Below are 26315 nucleotides of genomic sequence, written 5' to 3'. Positions count from 1 at the left end.
AGAGTTTAAAGCAAATTTATACTTATATCTGTTGTAAAAGAAAATTGGAAGTAATTTTTCTTTTGTATTTCTTTTTCTTTCCCTTTTCATTCTTTACTTTTTTCTCTCCTCTATATTCTATCTTAATTATTAGTTCTTGTTAGTTTTTATCTCTCTATCTTAAATATCCCATAAAGTTATTTGATTGGTGATGGCCAAAATCTTCCCAAGAAATCACCTATTGACCTTATGAATACAAAGTTTGCTTTGTAGTTTAACAAGTAATTTTTCTTCCAATTAAAAAGTAAAATATACCCAGTGCTTGTAAATATGAAAAAGCCTAAACTAAAGATTCACATTTAAAAAAGAGTAAAAGTGCAAACATACTTGCAGGATTCTCAAGATGTGAATCTTCCTGGTTACAGTATGAATGGACTAATGAATTAAATTAGAATAGGGTTGATATAAGTGAGTATCTGAAGCAATCTCTATCTAGTACAGATGCATTGATGGGTCACAGTGAACAATGGGTTGCAAAAAAGGATGACCTTGCGCTTCTTCTATTTTTCTCTTCCTTACAGAAATGCTTCCTTTCCCCATCTAATAACCATGATTTTGTATTAACCGTGATGTCACATTTCACATTAATTCAGTGCATAATGAAGCTGGTCCTTTCTTCCTGTCTGTTGTGATACAACTGAAGTTCTAGCTTCAATATTTGATGATTAAAATGGTTTTTAATCCTAGTATTAATGGGACACCTATAAAACCAGTTCTCTAGACATTTTTCCAACTTTCAACCTAACATGGGTATAATTATTTTTTGCTCTAATTTGCCCGTTCCTGGTGTTGGTAACTGACGGTTAACTGATTTTAAAGAGTGTGAAGTCTAGATGCCTTGCAGAAATGGCAGTTCTGGTCTTAACTCACCTGACAAAATAGTATGTATCTGTACCTTTTATTAGATGCATCTCCATGATGGACTGATGTGTTTTAAAGCTGGTGTAAATGAGCAGCCCAGATCTTCCAGTTCCTGTGGACTGAATTCTAGTGCCCAAATGAGATAATTTTCTGTGTTTTGATCTTATGTAATTTCAAATAATCCTTCTCGTATTTGGGCTTTTTTCCAGGTTGGGTTTGTATTTTCTGCCATGCAGGTAGTTCAAGAGGCTTGTTTGGCAGCAGAAGTATGCTTGCAAGCATGTCATACTGGTCTTCTTGATATTTTGAAGCTCACAAGTGCAATCAAAATATTTCTTACCATCTGCCTGGGATGAATTGGAGAAATTGAATGGAAGACAATGTGCAGACTGGCCCTTCTCTGTCCCCAAAGAATAAACATTTGTCTTAATGAGGTTGAGAAGTATTGCTATGTGTTGGCTGGTTAGTTTCCGCTGGTCCCCCCCCCCTTTTTTTAATATCAAATTGTTGAATTAAACTTCTTAAGCAGGCAATTCTTTAGAGCCGATGAGCAGCTTTCATGGAGGGTTTAGAAGGGGAAGGACTTATGACTTCAGGACAGTGTGGTTATAGGGATGAGTATGTGACCAAAAGTTAGTTTGATCCTTTGTAGTGCCAGATCCCTCCCCATATTGCAAGTTCTTGAGTGTTCTGGTTAATTGACATACCCAGTGCATGGTTATTTTCCTTCTTTATTTTTATTTGTGTGTACAATTTATATGGCCGCTCATTCCACCAAGGAATGACTCTAAATGGTGTGCAAAGATTAAAAACCCACAAATTTAACAAATTAATTGTAACATCTGAAGGCACAAACAGAAATTGAAACTCATAAGAAGAGACATTAACCAGCAGATCTCTTCTAGAGAGTTCACCCAAGTATCCCTGGCAGGCTTTCTCAAAGTGTACTTGATCCCACGTTATGGATACTTTTGGCCAAGCCTCTCTAACTGTCCTTAATAGATTAATATGGGAAACAGTCAAGCTTTATCCATCTTTCTCAATCGGTATGTCTAAGTATCCTGCAATAAGAGCTATTAAGATTAACTTCCTCTGCTGTGTTCAAGGACTATGAACAAACCATCCAGGAAGCCCTGACAGAATTAACCGTGAAATTTTGAACAAGTAATTTAAAGTCCTCTTTTTCAATTTAGAAAACCTTTGGAAACTCTTTTTCAATTGTCCATAGGTTGAAATTGTTGATGTTTATATGCTGGATCTCTTAAAAGTGGGAATGTTACTTTGACGATGTTTTGATGTGTGTGTGTGTGTGCGCGTCTGTGCATTTTACTGAAGGTTGTGCCATGTTGAATTGATGATTAAGTGCTTAACTTTTTTGAAATGCTATGCCAAGCTGTAAATCCAGTTTAATAATAATATTATAATGGAGCCTTTGAAATTGCAGAGAACATTTCTGTGAGCTTCTCAGTTACCAAAGCTATAAATATCCAAAATGAAAGATGCTGTTTTTAAGTTGATCTTATTTGGCCTTTAATTTTGTTAAAAGGGAATTGCCGTAGGTTTATTATCCTTAGAAAGCATGAGATACCAACTTTTTTTTTTGGCTCCTTGGTCAACCCTCTCCCACCCATTTTTAGAAGGTAAGGTTTTAGAAGGTAAGGTGAAGAAGGTAAGTTAAAATCCACCATCATGAGATAGAAGACTATAAAAATAAATGAGGACTCCAGCTTCTGTCAGCCCCAACAGCATGTTTAGTAAATGGGGAGTTGTGATTCAACAATGATTAAAGAACCACAGAATATCATCTTGTCTATAATGCCACCAGTGGTGGTGGTATAACTGTTGGAGAACATGCTTTGCAGACAGAAGATCCAAGGGTCAGTTCCCAAAACCCCTGGATAGGACTGGCAATGCTGTAATTCTGCTGCCAGTCAGTGTAAATATCTGATCAGTGGATCGAGTTTGTATAAAGTAAACTGTTTAAATTCCTGTGACATGTTCAGAGACAGCCTATACCAACGTTTCTCAACCTTGGCAACTTTAAGATATGTGGACTTCAACTTCCAGAATTCCCCAGCCAGCATAGAATTCTGGGAGTTGAAGTCCACATATCTTAAAGTTGCCAAGGTTGAGAAACTTTGGCCTATACAGAATCCAGTAACAGCATGCTCAGTTCTTAGCTCCTGTAGGCCTAAAGGAAGTTTCGCTTATATGGAACTGATTTTTTTTTTTTTTTTGGATACTTGAAAGTGCCACTCATCCTTTCCCCAGGGGAAAATAGCAAAATTTCTCTGATCTCATTTCTCTTTTTAATACTTTTTCTTTCAAGGCGGCCATTGTTGCTTCCTCATATGTTAGAATGGAACGCAGGGAAGTCACAAAGCCGCTCTATAAATGTCTGTGGCTTAGTTTGGAATCCAGGTCTTCCTGATTAGAGTTCAATGAACTTTTGGTGACACGACAAGTTGTACTAAAGATTGTGAAGGGACTTGGAAAGTTATGTTGGCAGAGTACCGTGATATTGATTGTGTTCAGTCTTGCTGCTCCTATTGAAATGACTGTCTGTCTGTCTACCTTTCTCTCTCTCTCTCTCTGCAAATCAGTTTGGTGTAGTGGTCAAGGCACCAAGCTAGAAACCAGGAGACCCTGAGTTCTGGTCCTGCCTTAGCCACAAAGCCAGCTGGGTGACTTTCAGCCAGCCATTCTTTCCCAGCCCTAGGAAGAAGGCAATGGCCCCTCCCACTTCCAAAATTATGGGGGGCCATTGCCTTCTTCCTAGAGCTGGGTAACTGCATGGACTCAAAATTGACTCAGAGGCACGGCTTATTTATTCATTTCTCTCTTCATCTGAAACTGAACTTCAGTATTTAAAAATTATGGGTCAGTGTGTCCCTGCGGTAATGGAATTCTGTTGTACAATTCCTGATACTTCAGTTATTATCAAAATGTGAGTTCCTAGTGAGCTATCTGGCACGGTCATCTTTTTTTTTTTTGGGGTGTTCTCCAAACACCCAGTGCAGTGGGTAAGGAGAAATAGTTTTTTGCTTTCTTTTGGGACTGCTCCACGCATATAAACAAGTACATAAATAATAGAGTCCCCCCCCCCCTTTCTATTACAAATGTTCAAAGAAGTCAGATGTGTGATTTGGGGTGTACTGCCTTTGTTGCATTCAATGGAGGTACACCTGCCTTATCTGGAGAAGGTGGACTTGGCCTCGGTGAGACACAATCTGGTTACATGCAGCCTATGGAAGTGCTTAGGAAACAGAACGTGGTACAAAACCTGGCACTGAGGAATCCTCTGGGTGGAAGCAAGCAAGTAGAGTACGTTATTCAGTACCAGTATTTCTGGTCTTGGTACCATCAGAGTCTGTTGAACTTCAGCTCTCAAAATTGCATAAGCTAGCAGGACCATGCTGACTGGGATTTCTCTGAACTGAATCCAGAGATCATTACTGAGCAGACTGAGCGATGCCGTGAATGTCCTGTCTCAGTGCTTGGAGGCGGTAGGGGCCTGGATGGGGCACAATGGACTTTGACTCAACCCAAGCAAGATTGAGTAGTTCTGGGTATTTGGGCCTTCTGGTGACAAGGCTCTTCCATCTCCCATCCTGGATGGGGTAGCACTGCCCTAGACAGATCCAGTGCGCAATCTGGGGGTCCTCTTGGACTCACAGCTCCTGCTCAAAGAGCAGGTGGCAGCCGTGGCTAGGAGGGCCTTCTCACACCTTTGGGTTGTGCCCAATTGTGCCCATTCCTGGACCGGGAGACTTTGCTCACAGTCGCTCATGCCCTCGTGACCTCTAGTCTGGAGTACTGCAATGCACTCTATGTGGGGCCGCCCTGAAGAGCATTTGGAAGCTTCAACTGGTACAGAATGCGGCTGCACAGGTAGTAAATGGTGTCGGATATTCGACACGTGAAACACCACTACTTTGTGAGCTGCACTGGTTGCCGGTATGTTTCTGGGTGCAATTCAAGGTGCTGATTGTCACCTTTAAAGCCCTTCATAGTTTGGGACCGGGTTACCTAAGGGACCGTCTTCTCCCAATTGTTTCTACCCTTCCAATTTGTTTCAGCAGGTTGGGTGTGTTGCAGGTCCTGTCAGCCAAGGAATGTTGGCTGGCGGGGATCAGGAGACATGCCTTCTCTGCCATAGCCCCTGCCCTCTGGAACATTCTCCCTTCAGAGATTAGGATGAGCCCAACCCTGTTGGCCTTTCGTAAGGCCTTGAGGACCTGGTTATGTGCCTGGGCCTGGGGCCCCGAGAATACAACCCAACCCTATATTTATGTACAGGGTTTGTTTTTTATACTTGATTTTTAATGGATTAATTTATTTTAATTATTTATGGGGTATTTTTAATTGTTGATGGGGTTTTTTATTTTAACTGTGAGCCACCCAGAGTCACCCGTTGGGGGGAGATGGGCGGCATACAAATTTAATAATAAACAAACAAACAAACAAACAAATAAATAAATTAAGGGCTCCGTTTCTTGGCTATATTGATAACTATGGTGATAATTTTTCTTGGCTGCCATATATATTTATTTTTGTACTGCATTGTAATTGTTTTAACTGGTTTTATAATGGTTCACGGCCCAGAGTCACTTGGTTAAGATGGCGGCTATAGAAATTAAAATAAGTAAATAAAATAAAACTCCTGGATAGCACATTTGGGAAAGGCCATACCAGATAGATCTATACTTCCTAATCTCTTTTATCCATCTTGGGTCTGGGCTGAGGAAACGCATTCCCCTGACATTTCCTTAAGCTGGACAATTCTCTTTATCTTCTGACTGAGAACCTGCAGTTTTGCCATCTCTGGACTTTGTGTCCTTTTGAGTGATTGTGTATTTAAAGGCTTTATCTGTGGGTCAGAACAAACAACTTGGGTTTTAAGGGGAACTTCTTGAACAAAATGAGTAAATCAGTATCTGTCACACATTTGCAAGTTTTGTGGAAATGTGATATAACTGAATACATGACCTTGCTTTTCCTCTTAGATGAGATTTGAATACTTGTTATTTAGACTTGAGTTCTGATGTTTGTGAATTTCTCCTTACTCTATAAAGGGAGTCTGGGTAGATCACAAAGGTCCTCTTCTTAGGAAGGGCCATTTTAATAGAAAATATCTTCAGTGTCAGCTCGTGGTTTGTAACAGTGGTTCCAAATAGCGGGAAATAAATTATTTGTCTAGCTCATGGACAAAATAACATGTCTGCAAATGCCTTAAATTTAATATCTCTACTTAACTTACACAGTTTTATTGATATGTTATTTTGATCTAATCTAACCCACGATGAATTAAAAGCAAATTACATATTTGATTACACCAGTTGATTGTGCTGTATTATAGGCTTGATAAACTAACCCAAGGAATAGTCCAGTTCTTCAAGAGAGCCAAATACTTATATTTATCCAAGTTTAGTTTTCTTTTTATGCACAGTGCTTTTCCACCTCTACTAATACAGAACTTGTAATCACTTTCAAAATCTAACTCTTTATGAAACCATAACGTTAATTTATGGGGCTCTAAAACTTTCATTCTGGAAGAAGAAACTATTAATGTTTTGTTCTGGATCAGGGTCTGAGACAGGACTGTTTCACAATTGTGTGTATGATAGGTTGTATAGATGAGAATCTTAATTGGTGATAAGAGTTCTGAAGATATAGATTTTAGTGTGAGTCCCTTCCCCACCTGTGCTTTTAAGATTAGTAAAAATGGTTAACTTAGGTTTTTCATGCAGAAATACGGATGAGGAAAAATGGAAATAGTTTAGTAGATAATTTACGAAGGATAGAACTTCAGACTCTCTTTGACTCCATCTCTCAGCATGGTCATGTTAGCTGGCGATGATGGGACTAGTTTGACATTAAGGAGGCCGATTTAGAAATAGAAGATAAAGAAATTCCAGTTAATGCTGCTTGAGCATGCAGAATACATCACCTCTTGGATTTCACTTTCTGGACTGAAAAATGATGATGTGAAGAACTGCATTGCTGCATCCACCAAGATCCCCTTGCACTTTATATTGATTGATCGAAAGTGACAACCTAATTCTTGGTTCCGTCCCTGCAGTTAGTAACAGAGAAGGAGAATCCTTTCTCTGTATTCCCCCACCACCCCTCCTTTTTAACCACTCATTTTACTTTTGTGATATCGAATGGAAGAGGTACTTGGAATGTCAGGGGTAGCTAATCCATTTCAGATGGTCTCCGTCTTCTTGCCCCAAGAAGACCAGGGTGCTCAGATTTCTTCCTTCAAAGCAGAAGGATGGCAATTAGTAGTGGCTTGTTTATAAGCTGTTCGGTGTTTGAAGTCTTCCAAACCCTTCGGCTTGTGCGTCCTCCTTCCAGCCTTTAAAGAGCGGAGGGGATGTTGATTATTTAGCTGTTGTAGCTCTGAAGTCTCCTCCTCCTTCTTCCTGAGATCCGCCCCTAAGCAGAGTACGCACTGTGGAATGACAGGCATTCGTTCGTCTTTGGAGGGAGCTGGCATGGGAGTGTATTTTTGAGAATTACACCGTGCCCAGGCCAGGGATACAGGACATACTGTCGCAGAGCTTGGACCCATAATCCTGGACTTTTTCTGACTTGGGGTCATTTTGCTTTGGAGTCTGGGGGAGCAGTGAACTTTTTCTACCCTACGGAGTCTGTCAACTTTCAAAGGCTGATGTCTGCTTCCCGAATAGGCTTGCCTTGTTCCCTTTCTCTGAGCCTACCTTGAAGAATAGAAGAATGGGACAGACGCGCTACTCAAGACCGGTATATCCAGCTCCCTTGGGTGAGTAATGGAGGGTCTAGTTGCAACTGAAAGCACAGCCAAGAGTCGCAGGTGAAGTCAAAGCACATTTAAAAGAGATGGCTAGGATTGTATAAGTTGGAAGGGCTTTTGATTCTCAAAGTGCTGAGGACAGATTGTTTTTGTAATCCTTGTTTTTTTTTAAAAGAAAAAAAAGACAGAATCCTTGCTTTGGAACATATATTGCTCTGTAATTTGTACCTGGAGTAGTTTAGGAACCAGTCCTTTTGATCTTTGCTAGTTGCTGCCAGAGCGGTCAAATGATGGGTAAACTTGGTTTAAAGCGTTTAGCAGAAAACGTATGTCGTGCATTTTGCTTGGAGTGAAATGTTTCAGACGAGGATCAGATGCTGATTTGCCTTTTCTCCTCCATATGAATGATACTTATTTATTAAAACTTACTTCTTCTAATCACTTGCCATCGTGAAGCAGTTTACTCAGTCATCCTTTAGCAGGAGATTTTTTTTAAAAACGCTCCTATCCACTTGTTTCCATCTTCAAAAAAAGCCATTCCCGCCCTGATCTTACACTTTAGAACTGAAATGGGCTCATTATCTAAGAGTGAAGGAAGGAGCAGAGGTTCAGTGGGAGGATTCTAGACCGCAGGGTCCTCTCAGTGCCATCCTGTGGGTTTTAGGGACTCTTAATGTTGATGTTGGAGTCCCTGTTGCTGTCCTACAAAAGCCTATACTGGACATCTGTGAGGTTCTGTTACGTTGTCTGGCAAAGTGGAGAGCCTAAGATTTGGGGCAGATTTGGGGAAGATTTCTTTGTAATGCCTCACCTCTGGGCAGCCTTGGTGACAGTGGGAGCAATGTTCAGCAGTAGGTATGTTCTGCATGTTAAGAGTTAACATCACTATCCGACAATGGGATCTTGTTTTCTTCTTCCCCTCCTATTTAACTGAGGGCCCAATTGGATTGTCCAGGGAGCCATCCAGAAAACTATCTCTGTAAGGCTACCAAGATCGGAGTAGTGTTGCTCAATAGTCAACCAGGAGCTGAATTAATATGCTGACAAATGAGCCATTTATGTACCTGCCGTTAATTTTTTTCCCAGTACTTTAATCTCTAGTTAAGAAACATTTTTTAGCCTGACCTTGTGCAGGATATATTTCACAAATAGGGTATGACTTTAATGGAGACGGTCTTTGATTTGGGAAATGAGCTTTAAGGGTTAAATATATTTGTACTTGCCTGGTGGCCTCTATTATAAGTCACATTCTAAACCTCTACCAAGCGCCTTCTCGTTTTTAAGAGACTTTTCTATTTTTGTGTGCCTGTGGATTCTGTGCACTTCCTAGCCATTTTAAATGGCTAAATGTATTTAGCAATTTCTTTATTTGCAAAGAAGTAGGTGGTCACGTCCTTATGTTCTATAATCCTGTGTTCCAGATGCTGAGTAGAGTAAAAACATACTGCTGGTGGCCGAAATAAAAGGCGATTCTTGTGAGATCTTTCATGCAGGTACCTGAAGAAGGTCTAGTCATAAGGTGGTTAGTACAGTATTTAGTGTGCCACATAAATGCGCCCACATACTGCCCGTCTCTCTTATGCCCATTTGGTTTTGCTGAATCAGATCAACACAGCTATTTTACACCCTTCGTTTCTTATATATTGCATTATGCTTTCACCAGAGACAGAATGTATATTTGTCCTTATTGCAAAAGGTGTTTGTGACATTTGTTGATGTGGTTACAATAATGGAAATAGCCATTATTTATCTGTAGCAGGTTGTTTTTCTTTCAGGAAGAGAGGTGGGGTGACCTTCCCCATACTTAAGCCTTGAGTGCACATAGTTTGACTTCAGCAAACATATTGCAAGACAGTCCGGTGCTGTTGGGAAGGTATGGGGAAATGTGGAAATTGGTTCAAACTTTTTTTTTTTAATCCTTTTCAGACAAGGGCTTATCCAGCATGCTCTTGACTCATGCATGTGTGTGTTCCCTGTGATAGAATGTGCCAGGCAAATTATTACTTCAAATGTGAATTTCACAATCTAACAGGCAGCCGTAGGCGTACAACCTGTGGGTCACTGGTTGTGTGTGTGAGATACGGCTCCTTTTATTTCCCCCCTCCCCGAATTTGCTGCCACTGCCGGTACACCTAATCTCCTAGCCTGTATCTCGTCCCTGCTGAAGTAGAACGGAGGTTTTTAAGAGGGAATAGAGTCTGCAGCATTCCAGTTTTTAAGTTTATGAGCAGGAACCCTGGCTCTTCTTCACCCCGAGTATCTACTGTTACTAACTGTGGTTATGATGAAAAAATGACAAATTGTGTTGTGACTCCATGATGCAAATCTTACCGTTTTGTACTTGTGTCCTGTCACTGGATGCAAATACACAAGTCACAGGGATTTTCACAGTGATGCCATGATGTGTGTTCTGGCACTCCGCCCACTCCCTGTGTATTCACTTGACATTCGCTTCATGCTCCTTAATGAGCTATTCAAGCCGTTGGTTAAGCCAGAATTAGCTGTCCACAATTACAATTTCTGCCAGGTGTCCACTATTTTTCCAAATATAGGCTTACTAATGCAAATGTATACCTTAATATCTGTTCCTGGGCAGTGAAATTATTCAAATGTTTGCATAGTGGACACATTGTGTCCAAAAATAAAATTGGTGCCTGAATTAAGCAGATGTGTCATGATACAGAGTTTAAATTTATGGAAGAGAAATAACCTATTGTCTTTAATCAGAAAATATGCCAGCTTGAGGGCAGAGATAAAGCATGCGCAGACTTCCTTAATGAAAGAGCAAAAATAGACATTTGGTCCACTTATTAATGGGTGGCTACAGTTGCACGAAAAACCTGCACCAGTGTTCCTCTGCCACAGCTGGAATTATCTAGCCTTTATTCTTTGTTTTAATTCAAATATAAGTAAATATTGGAAGTCATACATTGGCCCTAAAGTTTGTACCAATCTAAATAAATCCATTAGCAAAGACGTAGAACATGTACAGAAATAGCATTAACCAGTTCTTGGATCCTTCTCCAAACATGCCGTTGTAGTTTTCAGTGGTTTTGCTGAATAATTTTAATGGTGGTATTGTTTACCTCCAAAGAATTTGCTGTTGGCCTGGGGTGAGCGCTGATGTATGAATGTAATGGTTGAAATATCAGGAAGAAGCCCTTTTTCCTGTTCCAGGGTCTGTTGGATTACTGTGCTACATCAGAACCATCATGAGTTGTTCTTGGCATAGTGACATCAGCCACCTTCCTGCTCTGCTTGTCATGTGGCGCTTGGTGCAATGCAGGATATGCTAATTTAATACCACCAAATTTATTGAGTTAGTATTGAGCGCCTGGTGGATACACAGACATTGGCACATACATACATGCATTTCTGCTAGTGGAGGGGGATGTGTTTCAAAAAAGCTCTAATTTGGTGGTATTTATGGCACCACTAGACTGCTTCCTGGCTTTGTTGTTATGAGATACTGTTACCCTTTGGAATATGTAACTCAAATGAAGCTTATAGCTAACCATTGTAGAAGTAGACAAGACAAGAGTTGCATTGCCCCAGAATCTTAGAGCATGTAAAGAGTGATAGGACAGACAGTCTGTGTTCGTGGTGTTAAATAGTGCAAGAATACAAGCCTGTCAAATGTGCTGACCCGTATTACTGTTGATCCATCCATTGTCTGCACAATAAAATCTTAGAATCTTTATGAAAGAGAAAGTGAATATATTTTCTTTGACCAAGATTAGTGTTCTGAACTTCATTGGGTTACTGCATGTCACAGTTGTTAGAATAATATTTGATCTGATTGCAGGTGGCTGTGGTATGACACCCTTTATTTCAGAGTGGTTATATCCTAGTATGTCTTCACTGAATTACCCCTTTACAACCAGTAATCAATAGGATGGATTCTAGAACCTCATTGCCTCTTTCCCTGGCACTGGGAAGAATAGTGAAAACTATAATTTGGGGATGCAACAAATGTCATTAAAAGAATGTTCCTACTGTGAAAGGAGGAGGTGATCATTTCACCAAGTGAATGAATAAAAAGTAGAGCTCTTACTAAAATATAACACATGAGATAAGAGCTGCCATTGGCATTTTTCTAAAGAGGAAGGGAGCTTGTGAATACTTGGAATATTTAGCTGTGTTGCTCTTGATGTCCAGAAGTACTTTTGCAAAGGAAATCCTAAAATGTTGACTTTTGTGTTCTGCAAAATATGAAGAATGTTTTTTCAAAGGTACTCACCAAACGTGGGATCTCTTTCAGTCTATTTCATAAACTTTAGATCTTACTCTTTTTGTCTATGTGTCATGGAGACCAAGATGCATAATGTTCCTGAGGAATTTCCTCTGGTTGCTGATCAAACCCAGACTTGCTTAGTTTCAGTAACTATAATCTATAAATTGTTCCTTTTATGGTAGTGATGGGTATACAGTATTATTGATTAGTAAATAAATCTTGATTTAAAGTGAGCTTTCTTGACCAATGATTTAAATCAGTTTCAGTCAAATCCACTCTACCAAGAACTCAAGAAAAAGACCTTCCCTTTACCAACTGAGGTGCCAAAGAATTAGCTGGGTTGTCCATATACAAGACATTTGTTCTCTCTTCCTCTTGGAGAGGATATTCACCTTGACTTTTTTGTCTTCCCCAAAACATGGAGTTGTGAATTCCCATCCAAGGATTTCCTTTAAGTAGTTTCTGTGCTCTCTAGAGCAATTTCTGCGCAGCAAAGTGTAGCTTTAATTGGGTTTTGCGTTGGGAGGTATTCTACATCCAAGCATCTGTTGCACCTGGAAGTATTCTATATCCAAGCACCTTTAGTTTATTTGTTTTAAGGACATTAGGTCTTAAAGTGCCACTGTGCAGCTGAGATACAAAAATGTCTCATGTCCATATTTGCCAAAAAGTAGATTTATTTCTGGAAGATTCCAAAGGTACACCATTACAGCGTAAGTCATCTGTGAGTAAGACAGTTACCTGGAAATCTTCCTCTGGAAGAATTACGATAACAACTGATCTACTCACTAAGTACATGGACAAGAGTAATATATTATTTCTTCATCAGATTGGTCTTAAACTGGTTCTGTACTCATTCACATATGATCTCAACTCTGTCCTTGTACAACATGAACCCTTTTCAAGCCAGTATCACTCAAATGATGCCAGCCTCCTGAAAACTGTTTGAGTTGAAGCCTGATTTGGGCTATATGATGTTTTTCTTTTTAAATCTATTTTCCCTGGAAGAAATTGAAATGGCACCCCTCTGCAAGGAAAACATTTACATCGAAACTTGACTCAAGTAGATCATCTTGGTGCAGAGTAATAAGGCAAGTGGAAGTGAGTGTTAGTAGATCTCAAATAGACTTAACTTAGATTTCATACTCATGCTAAGCCACAACTTTTAGCCCTGGAGTTTTGGAATTTGCACATGGTATGGTTGTTGCTGAGAATTCGGGGGGCTGGCCATAGATCTGGAGATTACAGAGGTTGCAGAATCCCTAAAGTGATCTGTTTCATGTTGGCTTCATGCAATGTGTGAAACTAGCAGTTAGTGTTTATCATCTATGGTTTATTATATATGTTGTTTTTGTATTGTTCTTTGTTTTTAAGTATTTTTAACAATTTGTAAACCACCCAGAGTCACCGGGAGTTGGGTGGCATATTTTTTTTAATAATAGTAATTTAATAATAAATAATAATAATTAAATTAACAATTACATAATAATAACATAGCAATGAACCTGGGCTAAAAAAGGAGTAACTTAGTACAGTGTGTAAACTCAGCAATAATATAAGAAATCTAAGGAATAATTTCTTGGTCTCTTTGACTTAAACTTAATTGTGTCATTTTGGAAGTGACTTCAGTTACAACAATGAATAGACTTTTCCCTACATTGTTTTCTTGAAATTTTGTTTGTCTTTGTTTATATGCCACTTTTTCACAATGAGTTTGTTCATAAGGAGAACTGTTTGCTGCCTTGTGCATATTTGTAGAAAGGGGATACAAATAAAGCAAATTAAGTGAAAGTAGCTTCCAGGGAAAGATGCTAATCCGCATTCTCCATTGTGGTATCCTCTAGATATTCTTGGAGTGGCAACTTCCATATGTCCACCTAGGATAGCTAACATAATTCTAGGAACTATAGACCCCAAATGTCTGGGGACTGTGAAGTTGAGATAGCTCATCTACAAAATGTCATAGGTTAACTCTTCTTGGAGTAGAGGCTGGGAACATATGGGCATATGACCAGGTAGTTTAAAAAAAGCTGGAAAAGTAGTTAAAAAGCTGGAAAGTTGCAATACCCAAATCAACTTTAGCAGCATTATTTTGGAAGATTCAAGGGCCAACAATCATGTTGGGAAGCTGTGGGGTGCATAGAGCCTCCACAATACTGCACTGAGAAAGTCAGAGGAGACTTTTTGATTTGTTAGCCATTCTTGCTGGTTGGAAGAGCTAAACAGAAGCTATAGAAACCTATAAGAAGCTAAGAAACCAAGGCTGCGCTAAGTAAGAAGGTGAAGGAAGACAATAGCATGCTCCTTATTCAGACCTCTTTTAGGCAAGATCAATTTCTAGAGGTCTTCTTCCTTTTCCAGGTATAGTGAAATGTGATCCTAATCAGTGATTAGGAGCAAAAGGAGCCAATATTTTATACGGGAAGGAAGCCCCGTTAAAAACAGACGGTGGTGTTAGTTGGAGAGTGAGGTTCCTGTTAGGAAAAGCAGAGGATTATCTGCTACTTATGTATTTTTATTATTCAACTACCAGGCACATCACCTTTGAAGCTTACAGCAAAGACAGGAATTAAATGCTTTCTTGGGGGTGAAGTCCCTGTGGTGGGACATTCTTCCTGATCACCCAAATATATAGTGCATAATAATTTAATGACTGCTAGAGTTGGTTCTTCTGGTTGCTGATGGTTAGTCTCTTTGTTTTTACTGGTTTTTTATTCCTTGAACATTTTCATTCAACTCAGTTTTATTACGGTTGCTGACAAGTACTCAAGTTCATTCATTCAGTAGACCAGTGCTTCTCAACCTTGGCCACTTTAAGATGGGTGGACTTCAACTCCCAGAATTCCCTAGCCAGCCTTAAAGTGGCCAAGGTTGAGAAACACTGCGAGTAGACAATGCAAAGAACAATATAAACTTCAAGCATTATTAGGTAACATAATAAGTTTAATAAGCATAGGAACCATTGTTTGACTGCATCTTGTTGTTCCCTAAACTGGGCTTGATGAGTAGCAACTGGCCCTGTAATTCTAGAAACCTGGTCTGCAAGAAAACAGCCAACGTAAAAATCCTCTGAGGTTTTGCAAATGATAGGATAGAAGAACGTGTTACGAAAATCCTTGTAGAAGACTCAGTGTAGCAGGACACGAGCCTTTTGACAATTGTCAAAATAGTTGAACTATTAGTACCTGCTCCTGCTAGATGTTCTGAACCCAAAAAACACAATGGACGTTTACAAAAATGAGAAACAGAACACAAGAATGAGTTAAAAATGACTCTGAGGCAGAATATTTATCCGTGAATATGAAATGGGCATCTTTTGGCTAATGGGGCTTCTTGTTGATCCCGTTGCCTAATATTTTACAGGGAACGCTCCAAGTGCCATAAAATGGCTGAAAACGGTAAAACCGAAATGGATTTTCCATATCTAACTTCTGTTTGCTTCATGGAACAGCGTCATTCTTCTTAAGCTGCAGGGATATTTTCCCACAGGCCCTTTCTCTTCCCTCCTGCGCACTGTTTTTGTTTTTAAAAATGTTTGGGGAATGCCAGAACGGTAGGTGGAGTAGGAGGCTGTTATTGTGTTGATTTCCTGAGATTGTTACTTTTGGCTTAGAATGCCCTTTTTCCCCCTTTTAAAACAGGAAGTAAATCAAAGCCATCTAGGTTTCCCCTCCCCCTCATAATTTTAGCTGGGTTTCTGCCTATCGATCTTCTAGCAAATATGTACAAGAGCAGGGTATATTTGTGTTATGGTGATACCAGTAAAGGATTCCTGAACCCGACCACCTGTTGCATGCAGAAGCTATTTTCCCAAGCTTTCCATCCGTGTTTTTTCCTGCTGTGTAAGGCGCTTTTTAAAGAAAAAATTTAAAAAGTGATATTCCAGCTGGTCACCTTCATCTGGAAAGAGGTGGCATCATTGTGCCAATGTCACATTGTAATGAATGTTCCTGTCTTTTTTTTTTTCTGTACAGCTGAGGAGGTGGATCAGCCATCACAGGATGCTGGAACGGTGGCTGAAGTTCTGGAATCCGGTGACACGACCCCCCCTTCCAAGAGAAAGAGCAAGTTTGCTGGGTTTGGCAAGATCTTTAAACCTTGGAAGTGGCGGAAAAAGAAAACCAGTGGAAAATTTAAGGAAACATCAGAAGGTAACCTGCTAGGCCTCAGTCATGTTCTCCTCTCCTTAAGCCCATATGGATTCTTTACCTGAGTTTGCTCATTGCATTAAGTGGTGATACAGCTTGCTTCCTTTTGGCTTTGAGTGGTAATGAGTGACTCTAGCCACCGTGCTTTGTAAACCATGATTTATGGCTTAACTCAGGGGAAGAATCGAGTCAAGTGTGGCTTAGTCAACAAGCCGCAATTAAAAGTCCGTGACTTCCTGCAATGTGAGACGCCAGTCCTTGTTTTGGAAACAGTATTGTTTTAATGCGATTCTAGCTTTGGCAGAAGTTCACTGAATCAGCAGGCCTTTCAGATCAGAAATTAACAGGAATAGCGCTTTGCGTTCTTACCTGAAAACAGCAGATTCCAGATCTGCTTCCACAGCAATGTCTCCAAAGTTTTATTGCCACTTCATATTGCTAGCCAACTGTGGCTATGACAAAGCTTTGCTGGAACCTGAAAAGATGAAGGGGCCTATGGTAGAATCCCAAACAGGATTTCAGACAAGAGGTTCATAGTTAAAGTTCCATTGACTGTTTTTCAGTTGTAGATTTCAATGTGCATTTAGGTATAAGGTGTAATCATTCCCTGTCCTCCCCTTCAAACATGGGTTGGGGGAAGATAAGTATTTAGATCAGAACATGTATGTAACATTCATCCTTGAAACAATCAGAGTAAGCCACTTATTAAATCATTAAAAATGATTTTCCCCATCTTTGCCCTCTATTCTGAGCGCTGGTTTTTTGTTTCCAATTTAATGTCAGTTTTAGAACGAAAGATTTCAATGCGAAAGCCAAGAGAGGAGCTCATTAAAAGAGGGGTTCTGTTGGAAGATGTTGAACAGGGTGAGTTTACCCACTGTCTTCCTCTGTGTGTTCTACATTTGCAGTTCCAGCTCTGACAAACCTCATCTTTGGCATTCCATGCCTGGGTGCCCCCTCATTTACTCCCCTCATTTCCTCTCACCCCCTTCCCCATCTCTGCTAAATGTGACTCTCTGTCCTTGTCTGCCCTTTGAACGTTTTTGCTATGGGTTCTGTATGTTCCAGGGAGAGCCGGCGAAAGAACGTTTCATTTATTTCCTTCCTTTTTTCCAAGGAGACATTTTAGGTGACAGATTATGAGTTGCTGAAGGTCAGCTAGCGAGTAGCTGGAAAGCTCACTTGGATTCCAAGGGAGCAGTGAAAATGAATACTGCAGGGGTAAAGCACGTCTTTCATATATGTGAAAGGCTTTGGTTCAATTCTTGATCATTGATGATGGGGCTGGACAAGACTTCATCTGAAATTGTGGATGACTGCTGCCAGCCTGGCTTCATCTGTGTTGGGATGGCAACTCCCAGAATTCCTAGCAGATGTGTGCTCACATCTGGACAATTCAAGACTGAGATAGAGCAGGAATGCTCAGTATTTTGGGACCATAATTTAGACTTTTGAAAGCATTGGCATTGCCAGTCATAAAACCCTTATTTGCTGGAAAGGAACAAGTGAGGATCCTCACTGCCAACTGTTCTAGATTCCCAGGATGTTTCCCTCTCCCCCTCCCAGGTGGGTACACTTTCTAAAAGAAAAAAGAATGCCTTAATGCAAGATCCAGGAGCATTTTTGTTGATAAAGAAGATGCTAAAAGGTGGCTTCCTTTGCAGCAATCTAGCTACTTCTTTAAAATTTAAAGAACATGAAAGATGTTTAGAAAGTCGGGGGTGCAGTGGGCTTGGTGGGGGTCAAGGGAAATAGCTGAAGGTCTGTTGGCGCTTCACAGGGAGCACACCGGGGGATCACGGGCATGGAAAGCTGTGAGTAAAACGGACTGGAAGTCTGGCTCATTATAAGACAATTGGTTGGTTCTGTCACAGATATTCTAGCTCTACTCCACTGTGGCTGCTTTGCTGCATCAAGGCATAGCTGCTGCCTCTTTCCTTGAGGCAGGATGTTCTAAAGCCAGCCAAAGAATTGGCAGACTTTGCCTATAACATCTTCAGCACAAAATACTTCATGCTGTTGACCCAAGTGACAGTATTGTCCCCAACTGGACGAGGAACGGAATTCCTCTGCCCTGCGCTAAAGCCATCCTTTTTCAAACGTAGGAATGTTGCAAAGACTAAGTCGGTCATTCTCCCTTCCCCATCCAGCCAGATATTAAATAGAAAGTGTGGATGTGGTGGTGGTGGGGACTGTTTTGCAGAATGTTCCGTGGAATAGCTGATCCAGCCCTGCCCACAGGAAAAAGGCAGAGGAGGAAATACCCTTTCCTTCCCAGTAGGACCAGAACTCCATGCCTCTCCCTTCCGATTCCTCGCTTATTGTTTGTGAATTAAAAATATTTGTGTTCCACTTGACAGCGGGACTCAAGGCTCACTGTAAATGAACTCACGATAGGAGAGATCAGGAGAGGTAGTGATAGAAAATAACTCCCCAAGTTTAGAGTTTCCTCCCTGTCCCTTCCTTCAACTTGATACGATGGAAAAGTAGAATGACGCTGCTTCTGTTGGCTTGCTCACGGCACTGCCTATACATCAGGGATGCAGCATGCATCAGCAGGATGCACATAACCTTGGGTTCCTTTTTAGCTGGCCCTGGATTTTACCAGTTGCACCACTGAGCATCCTAGGAAGGAAGAACAGGAGCCTTCAAATGCCGTCCCGCACTCTTAATACCTGGGCAGCAGGCTGAGCAGATTCAGGGGCTACTTGTTGACCCTCTCCCACTTAGAGAATGAAATGTATTATGTTTATAATTACAGTAGAGTAATTTCTAAATCTACATCTACAAATAAACATTTATAAACGTATGCAGATTCTATGTAACCTGCATTTGAGGTGATAGATAAGTCACCAAGGGAAAGGGCACACATTTTGTGCTTAGTGAGTCAAAAGCACTTGTTCTTCTCCCCTTAATTGCATGTCTCCCTCTTTGGAAGAGTGTAGTGTAGCTCCAGACTGGAGATGAGTAGGTTGTTTGTATTGTTTCTCATTTTGAGCTTGTTTTCTAAAGCACCTTTCTGGTCACCGCCACCTCTCTTTGTTCTCTTCACTTTGGCTTTGGCCTGCAAAGAACTTATAAACACATGAACATCTCCCTCATCAGTTTTAGAAGTTCACGGAGATCAGAGACTTTTTGCTCTTGAATCATAGAGCACCATATGAGAAGCCATTGCCTGCATATGCTGCCAGGATAATTTACTAATTGCTGCCTTCATTTCCTCCTTAAACAGAAGACTGCTGGAAATTCGAAAAGATAGAACTCTATGTGTGTTGTGTTGGTGCTGGTGAAAATGATATAGACATGTGATATATACAGCCTTGAAGAATAGTGTGTAACATCACGTCATAGTTACACTGTGAGAGAAGGATGAATAAGAGTAAATAGAAGACTGCTTGGAGTTGTAATGACTAAAGTGGCATAGAAACACAGGGAGGGAGGGAGGGCTTGCAAACACAAGTTATGGGATGAAGTTGAATTTTTGTTATGATAGGAGTTTCTTATTGATAACATGTACCTAAAGCAGAGTCTGTCTGTCTGTCTGTCTGTCTGTCTGTCTGTCTGTCTATTTATTTATTTATTTATTTATTTATTTACAATCCAAGACCAAGTGAACAGAATTTAAAAATACAGCACACCATTAATACATACATAAGTAACAGTACATATATATCTCCCCCGTTGGGGGGGATGGGCAGCATAAAAATTAAATAAATAAATAAAAGAAAAGAGAAAAGAAAAGAAAAGAAAAGAAAGAAGCCCTGCGAAGTTAATAATTCATTGAAGGCACCCACCGGTTTCTATAAGCTAAGGCTATAAATGAAAATGTTGCTACTGTCTTTCAAAAACTCGTTTAGAAAGAATACCTCAATCTCTTCAACATCAGCAGAGTTTATCAGACTCAGGAATGGATGTAGTAGCTCTGATTGCCATTGTGAGTAGAGTGGGCATTTTAAAAGGATGCGTGAAACAGACTGAACCTCTGGGTTCGAGCAAATACATACTTGCAAAAACATACATACATACACCACAGGGCTGCGTGTTGAGTCCCTTACTTTACACTCTTTGTACATATGACTGTACCCCCACTCACTTCAGCAATATTATCATTTAATTTGCAGATGATACAACAGTGGTGGGGCTTATCTCCAAAGGAGATGAGTCTGCCTACCGGGATGAGGTGGACCGGCTGCTTTCGTGGTGCGGAGACAACAATTTGGCCCTTAATATCAATAAGACCAAAGAGCTTATAGTGGACTATAGGAGGAATAGATTAGACATCCAGCCCCTGGTTATTAATGGAGACCGAGGTGGCCAGTTTTAAGTTTCTGGGTGTTATTATAAAGGAGGACCTGACCTGGGGTGCTCATATTGCAGCCTTGGTGAAGAGGGCCCAGCAGAGATTATACTACCTGAGACTTCTCAGGAAACAACAACTGAATGAAAAACTGCTGGTGACCTTCTACCGCTGTACTATAGAGAGCATTTTAACCTCCTGCACCTGTGTACGGTTTGCTAGCTGCACAGTGGCAGATAGGAAAGCGCGCCAGAGGGTTACCACCACTGCCCAGAGGATCACTGGTTGCCCTCTCCCCTCTTTGGAAGACCTTCACAGCTCCTGCTGCCTTAAGAAAGCTCAAAACATCCTTAAGGACCCATCCCACCCGGGACATCCTTTTTTTGAACTATTACCATCTGGCAGACGGTACAGGATAATGAAAACAAGGACAAATAGGCTGAAGAATAGCTTCTATCTTAGAGCTGCAACTATACTGAATTCTATCGTATAGTGCAGTATTGATGCAGCATCAGGGGTTGTGCAATATGGAATGTGAAGGTTGTGTTTTATGTGTGTTATGTGTTCTATGTGTTCTGTGGTTTTTATATTTTTAAAGCTGCACTGGGGTGGCATTTAATTTCGTTGTACAAGTAGTACAATGACAATAAAGATTTCTATTCTATTCTATTCTATTCTGTTCTGTTCTGTTCTGTTCTGTTCTGTTCTGTTCTGTTCTGTTCTATTCTATTCTATTCTATTCTATTCTATTCTATTCTATTCTATTCTATTCTATTCTATTCTATTCTATTCTATTCTATTCATCTTCATATGGAAGTTTGGCATATCGACCAGTTGCCTGGCAGAGTCTGTAAACGGAGTTGTAATAATTTGAGTCAGGGAGCAAAGAAGAAATGAAAGTGATACCCTGTACAAAGTGGGAGTGATCTTGGGGACCCTGGCATGTGCCCGACTTTTTCACCTTTGGGAGCTGACCCTGCACCGGGCAGCCACAGTACAAGGGGAATCCAGCACAAATACAAGGAAGCCCCCAGATTTCTTACAGTTAGCTGACACGAATACATCACTTCCTAGCAATGTTCCCAGGGCTGTTTTGTTCTGATTGACATGTTGAAAAGAGATTTCCCAGCGGCTGCTCCGCTTATGTGTTAACAGTAGCATGGGGAAGGTTGTTTTTTGGGCCAACTGTGTGTGCAGATAATAAGTTCTCATGTGTGGGTAACAGTTTAAGGAGGTTTGTTTTTTCTGGTGCCCTTTCTGTAACTTTAAGTGACATCCTGTTGAATCTTTTTGGACATCTTGATTTACTTCTGAATTGTATTGTGGATGCACTTTGATGTTTTCAGTGAGGAGCATGCTTTCTGTTAGGTCTGTGTTTTCATTTTCTCTGGACTGAAGGTTGCTATAGTTGTCCGAAGACAGGTGATTCTTGTCCCTTTGCCTTTTCAGATGAAATGGTAATTAAGGTTGCTAATGTTAAAAGAAGAAGAAGAAGAAGAAGAAGAAGAAGAAGAAGCTGCAAACCCTCTCCTAATTTATTTTTTGTTGCCCCCCCCCCACCCCGTGCATTCTGTGTCTCAAGACTTAAAGAGGCAGCTCCAACAGAAGATAAATGGGCTGAAGCAGCAGTTGCTACTAAGACCAATCTTCCCCTAAGCCCATTTGTCCCCCTGTGTCGTGCCTTTTCTGTCACTGTACCTGCCCTGTGGAATAGCATTCCCCTGGAGATCTGGGGTGGCCACGACCCTGTTGGTTTTTTGCAAGGCATTAAAGACCTGGATGTTCTCACAGCCATTAAAGACCTGGATGTTCTCACAGACTGGGAAGTTAAATGAGTCCCATTGTTTGAATGTTTCACTTAGTGATTGAAGGGAAATGGTTTTTGACCCCAGGCATGTATTATAGTATGGCCTGTATCTTTGGTTTTATAGACTGTTTTGGGGTTTTAATCTTTGTACACTGTCCAGAGCCACCTTTGTGATGTGTGCAGCTGTACAAATTGTCTAAACCAACCAAGAAATAAATCCAGATAATGAGTAAGAACAAACTGCTGCTGGTTTGGGCAGTGTTGAGCTTCAGGGTGTAGTGACCATGGTCCAGACCAACATTTTCAAGTTGTCAAGGTTGAGAAACGCTGGTCTAGACAGCAGATTTCCTGACGTTTTGCTGGCAACAGTGGCTGGCATCTTCAGAGGCAAGGTAGCGTCTAGACCACAGTCACTAAATCCTGAAGCTCAACACTGCCCAACAGATACTGGCCGTGAAAGCCCACACTAGTATGCTGTTGGTTTATTGAAGCTATAAATGACAAATTAAATATCATTGAATAAAGAATCTGAAAAGCTAGCCCTGTATTCACTGAACTGTCTGACTATGGGTCAGTCAAAGAACTCATCGGAAACTCTTGACTTCCTGCAGTAATCCTTTTTTTTAATATAAAAAAAGTCATAAATCCCCCCCCTCCGTATAGAAAGCCCCTTTTATCAAAAATCCCCCATGGGATATTGAGAAGGCAAAGACACATATTTTACGAAGAAATAAGGATATTTCCCTTTCTGGCTTTATGAATCCCCTGACTCCTGCAGAAAATTTCATGCTTTTGCTTACATTTCTGTTGAGGCATAGGACAATAACAAGATTATAGAAGCAGATATTTTTTCTTTCTCTTAAAGTGGAGTAGTAAGCAATATTACACAATAAAATCTCCTTTGTTCAAAACCCTCCCTTTCCCCCCCCCCCGAAGTGGAGTAATAACCAATATTTCACAATCAAGCCATAATTCCATGAACATTTCATTGGGATAAACTGGATAGGCTTTGTTCAAGGCCATCCACCATGTAAGATTAATCAAGCTCCAGAGTGCTCTATATGCCATTTTTCTCATTCTAAACTATTCTAGCTATTTTTAACTGAAGCTTATGCTGGCTAGATTCTTCCCCCCCCCCGCCCCCCCGCCTCTCTCTACTGTACTCCTGGTTTTTAACAATGAGCAGAAGTTAAACAGAGGGCAAAAGGCTACTTCAAACATTAAACAATTCAGTATAAATATTTTATTAACAATGATAAGACCCTCACAAGTTATGCATGTCATCCAAGTATGTGAGCTTCCTTAGCTAAACAAGGCAAGTATTTTAAGATCTTTTATCCCTGCTACATGATTTCTTTTTTATTAAAAAAAAACACATCTATCTACCAGGCTAATCTTGACATTAGCTCTTTCCATGAAATCCAGAATCACCTTCTAAATAGAATGTACCCCTACTTTCTTTTTCTCTCCCAGCAGCTTATAAGAGATGTATGGAAACATTCACACCTAAGAGCGTGTACACGCGCACATACACACACACATCCAAGGCACGTGAAACACTTAGAAGTGACTATAGAGCATCATCCACGTCTTTCTTGCCACTGTTTTGGCTACCACAAAAGCTAGCCAACTGAGATCAACTCATGAACTTGGGATTTTTGGCATTTGTGAATCCTCAGCAGTTTTAGATATTCTAAATCCCCGGTTGGGTGGGATTTCATAGGAGTTAGGGTTGTATACTAACTGTACATTAAAAGTGGGGAATGACTTAACCTTTGCCCCCTGGGTTTAGCCAGGAGGAAGAGACCACTAGAGTATTAGTTTTGTTCCCCTGTTATCAACCAGAAGTATCTTATTTTCTCTTCAGTTTTTCTGGCAGGTGTCCCAACATGTATTCATCTTCCTCTTAAAAACGTTGAAATTTCACACTTGAATGATTGCGCAAATCGTGGTGTAACCTTACTAGCTCTTAATAAGTAGGGTCTTCCACCATTTTGTTGTCCTGAAAAACTAGAAGGGCTGGACTGCCGATCCCATGCAGGGCATGCCGTATCATGTTGGGCTTGATAGTGAATATTTCTCACTGTTAATTTTCCTCTGGATTTGTGTTATAAATTACATGCAGTGAGCACATTTTGGGAGATCCTGTGCTTTGCTTGACATGCAATTGCTTAATTCTCTTCTCCTCCGCCCCCCAGATGGAGAAGAGCCAGACAAGTTAATTCATGCCACTTTGAAAAATGGGCACACCATTCCCATTGACTATTCTGGGATCGTCAATCTTGCACACTTGGAAGAAGAAACAGGAAAGAGATTGAGCCTTAAGAAATCCAGTCCCCCAGAGGAGCCAAAGAAGTTGCAGGGTGAGAAATTAAGTTGTGTGTGTGTGTGAGAGAGAGAGAGAGAGAGAAAGAGAGAGGGGGAAGTTGTCTGAGACATAAATGTTGTTATCTGTCACTTCTTAATTGTGAATATAACCAGTTTTGGATCTTGTCTCTGAGGCACTCCCACCCCCAAGTATTTAACAAGCTGTTAACTTCGAAAGGCCTGGCCCTGCCCAGTTTATCTCTTTCCATCTCTCCACTTACCAAACTTCATGTCTCCTTCCACCCACGTGTTGCAAGTGAATGCCAGCCTTGGAGTTTGGGAAATGGCACAAGCCTTCAGACTTTCTTTTAGATTGGAGAAATAAATTAATTTCTAAGACTCTCCAGACATGCTCCCCTCCCTTCTCCTCTCCCTTTCAGTTGCAGGACCGTGGTTTAATGCAGTCTTTAGGTTGTATGGCAACTTCTAGAATTCCCAGCCCGCATACTGTCAGCCTTTTGAGGTAGTCCAGACTAGAAACGCAAACCATGAGTACTAACTCTATCTTTATTGTAAGGCTAAGTTAACAGAACCTCGCAAGATTGAAAGTATTTCTCCCCTCCTCTCCTTTGACTCTCTGGAAAACCCGGGAAGATCCCTTCTGAGACGCTTCCCACACCTCTTTTCCTTCTGTGGGCTGAGATACCTTTTGCATGACGGTTGTCTAGGCTGTGGCTCTTCCTCCTGTCTACTAAGCTCATTGCCACTTACCATTACACATAGGCAGTGGATGTATTGGCTTGGAATGACCTAGGGCTATGCTGTTATGGGGAAGGGAAGGTTGGCTTGAACCATATCTGGAATCTTTGGAATAGGGCTCTTAGGAGGTTGAACATGGAAATGGAGGATGGGAGGTGTGGAAATGTACAATTGAATAGATATACCCTGATAAGAAATGACCTTTTCTAGCTCATGGGGTTAATCTTTTTTAAATGTTTCTTCACAGGACCTTTCAGTAATCACCCCAGTTCAGAAATGGAGCCCCATCCTGAGCCCCCTGCTCCCAAGCAGCCGTTGCTTCCTCCGAAACGACCGTTGTCGTCCTCCTCGCAGGAGACGAGTGATCTGCAAACAAGGGAACTTGGCCTTGGCAACAGTGCAAGGACTGTGTCTTCTTCTGCAGCTGCAGCTGCCCCCAGCACAACAAAAGGGGGCACTTTGTCCACTGCTCCTACCCCTGCCCCCCGGACTCTGCCCCCTGCTTCCACAAGTGGTCATGCTTCGGCCACAAACACTAGCAATGCCACACCGACCAAACACCCCCCCGTTCCACCTCCCAAGCCTGTTAATAGGAATAGCAACCCCTTAATAGGTAAGTGGCAACTTTTTACACCCTGAGTAAGATCCCTCTTTAATTTTGATTTGCTGACATTTGATTTCTCTTATCTCCCAAGACACACACACTTTTTTTCCATGGTGCTGTTTTGAATTTCTGTGTCATGGCTGTTGGTGCATAAGGTGCCCCCTCTGTTCCAACTTGGTAAAAAAGCTACATCATGTTTGAATACAAATATCAATCCGCTTTCCTTTTACAATGTTTATAACAGTTTAAAATCTTAGTATTGTACAATAGATTATATTACAGATGGACCCGGAGAATTTGAAAGACATTCTTGATGCTCCTTGTAGAAATGTGCAACGTTTTTCAGTGTCTTTTGCTCCGACTGGTGCCCAAGTGTAGGTCCCTTCCAAGGTGTAGACTGCAACTGTTTTCTTAGATGCGTATCTCAGAAGGAGTCAGGTAGCACCTTTTTGATTAACAAATTTTAATAAAAGGTGTAAGC

General features: G+C 40.9%; 1 protein-coding gene across 7 annotated transcripts in view; it reads left to right on the top strand.

Annotated features, from left to right (window-relative positions):
• Positions 1-26315, top strand: part of PHACTR4 (phosphatase and actin regulator 4) — a 75646-nt gene that overhangs the window by 30820 nt on the left and 18511 nt on the right. For 4 of the 7 annotated variants that reach the window (XM_088140131.1, XM_088140130.1, XM_088140135.1 and 1 more), the window contains 4 exons: positions 15887-16063; positions 16844-16924; positions 24363-24527; positions 25478-25843. In XM_088140131.1, coding sequence (XP_087996257.1) covers positions 15887-16063; positions 16844-16924; positions 24363-24527; positions 25478-25843 — 789 coding nt within the window. Of the gene's footprint in view, positions 1-7367; positions 7688-15618; positions 15755-15886; positions 16064-16843; positions 16925-24362; positions 24528-25477; positions 25844-26315 lie in introns of those variants that run through there. The other 3 variants (XM_088140132.1, XM_088140128.1, XM_088140133.1) reach the window with 3 other exon arrangements.

The sequence above is a fragment of the Python bivittatus genome, unplaced genomic scaffold (assembly GCF_059951505.1).
Source record: "Python bivittatus isolate LINGU-HERP-01145 unplaced genomic scaffold, Pbiv_v1 ctg000310_np1212, whole genome shotgun sequence".
Lineage (NCBI taxonomy): Eukaryota > Metazoa > Chordata > Lepidosauria > Squamata > Pythonidae > Python > Python bivittatus.
This window is presented reverse-complemented; position numbering and strand designations above follow the sequence as displayed.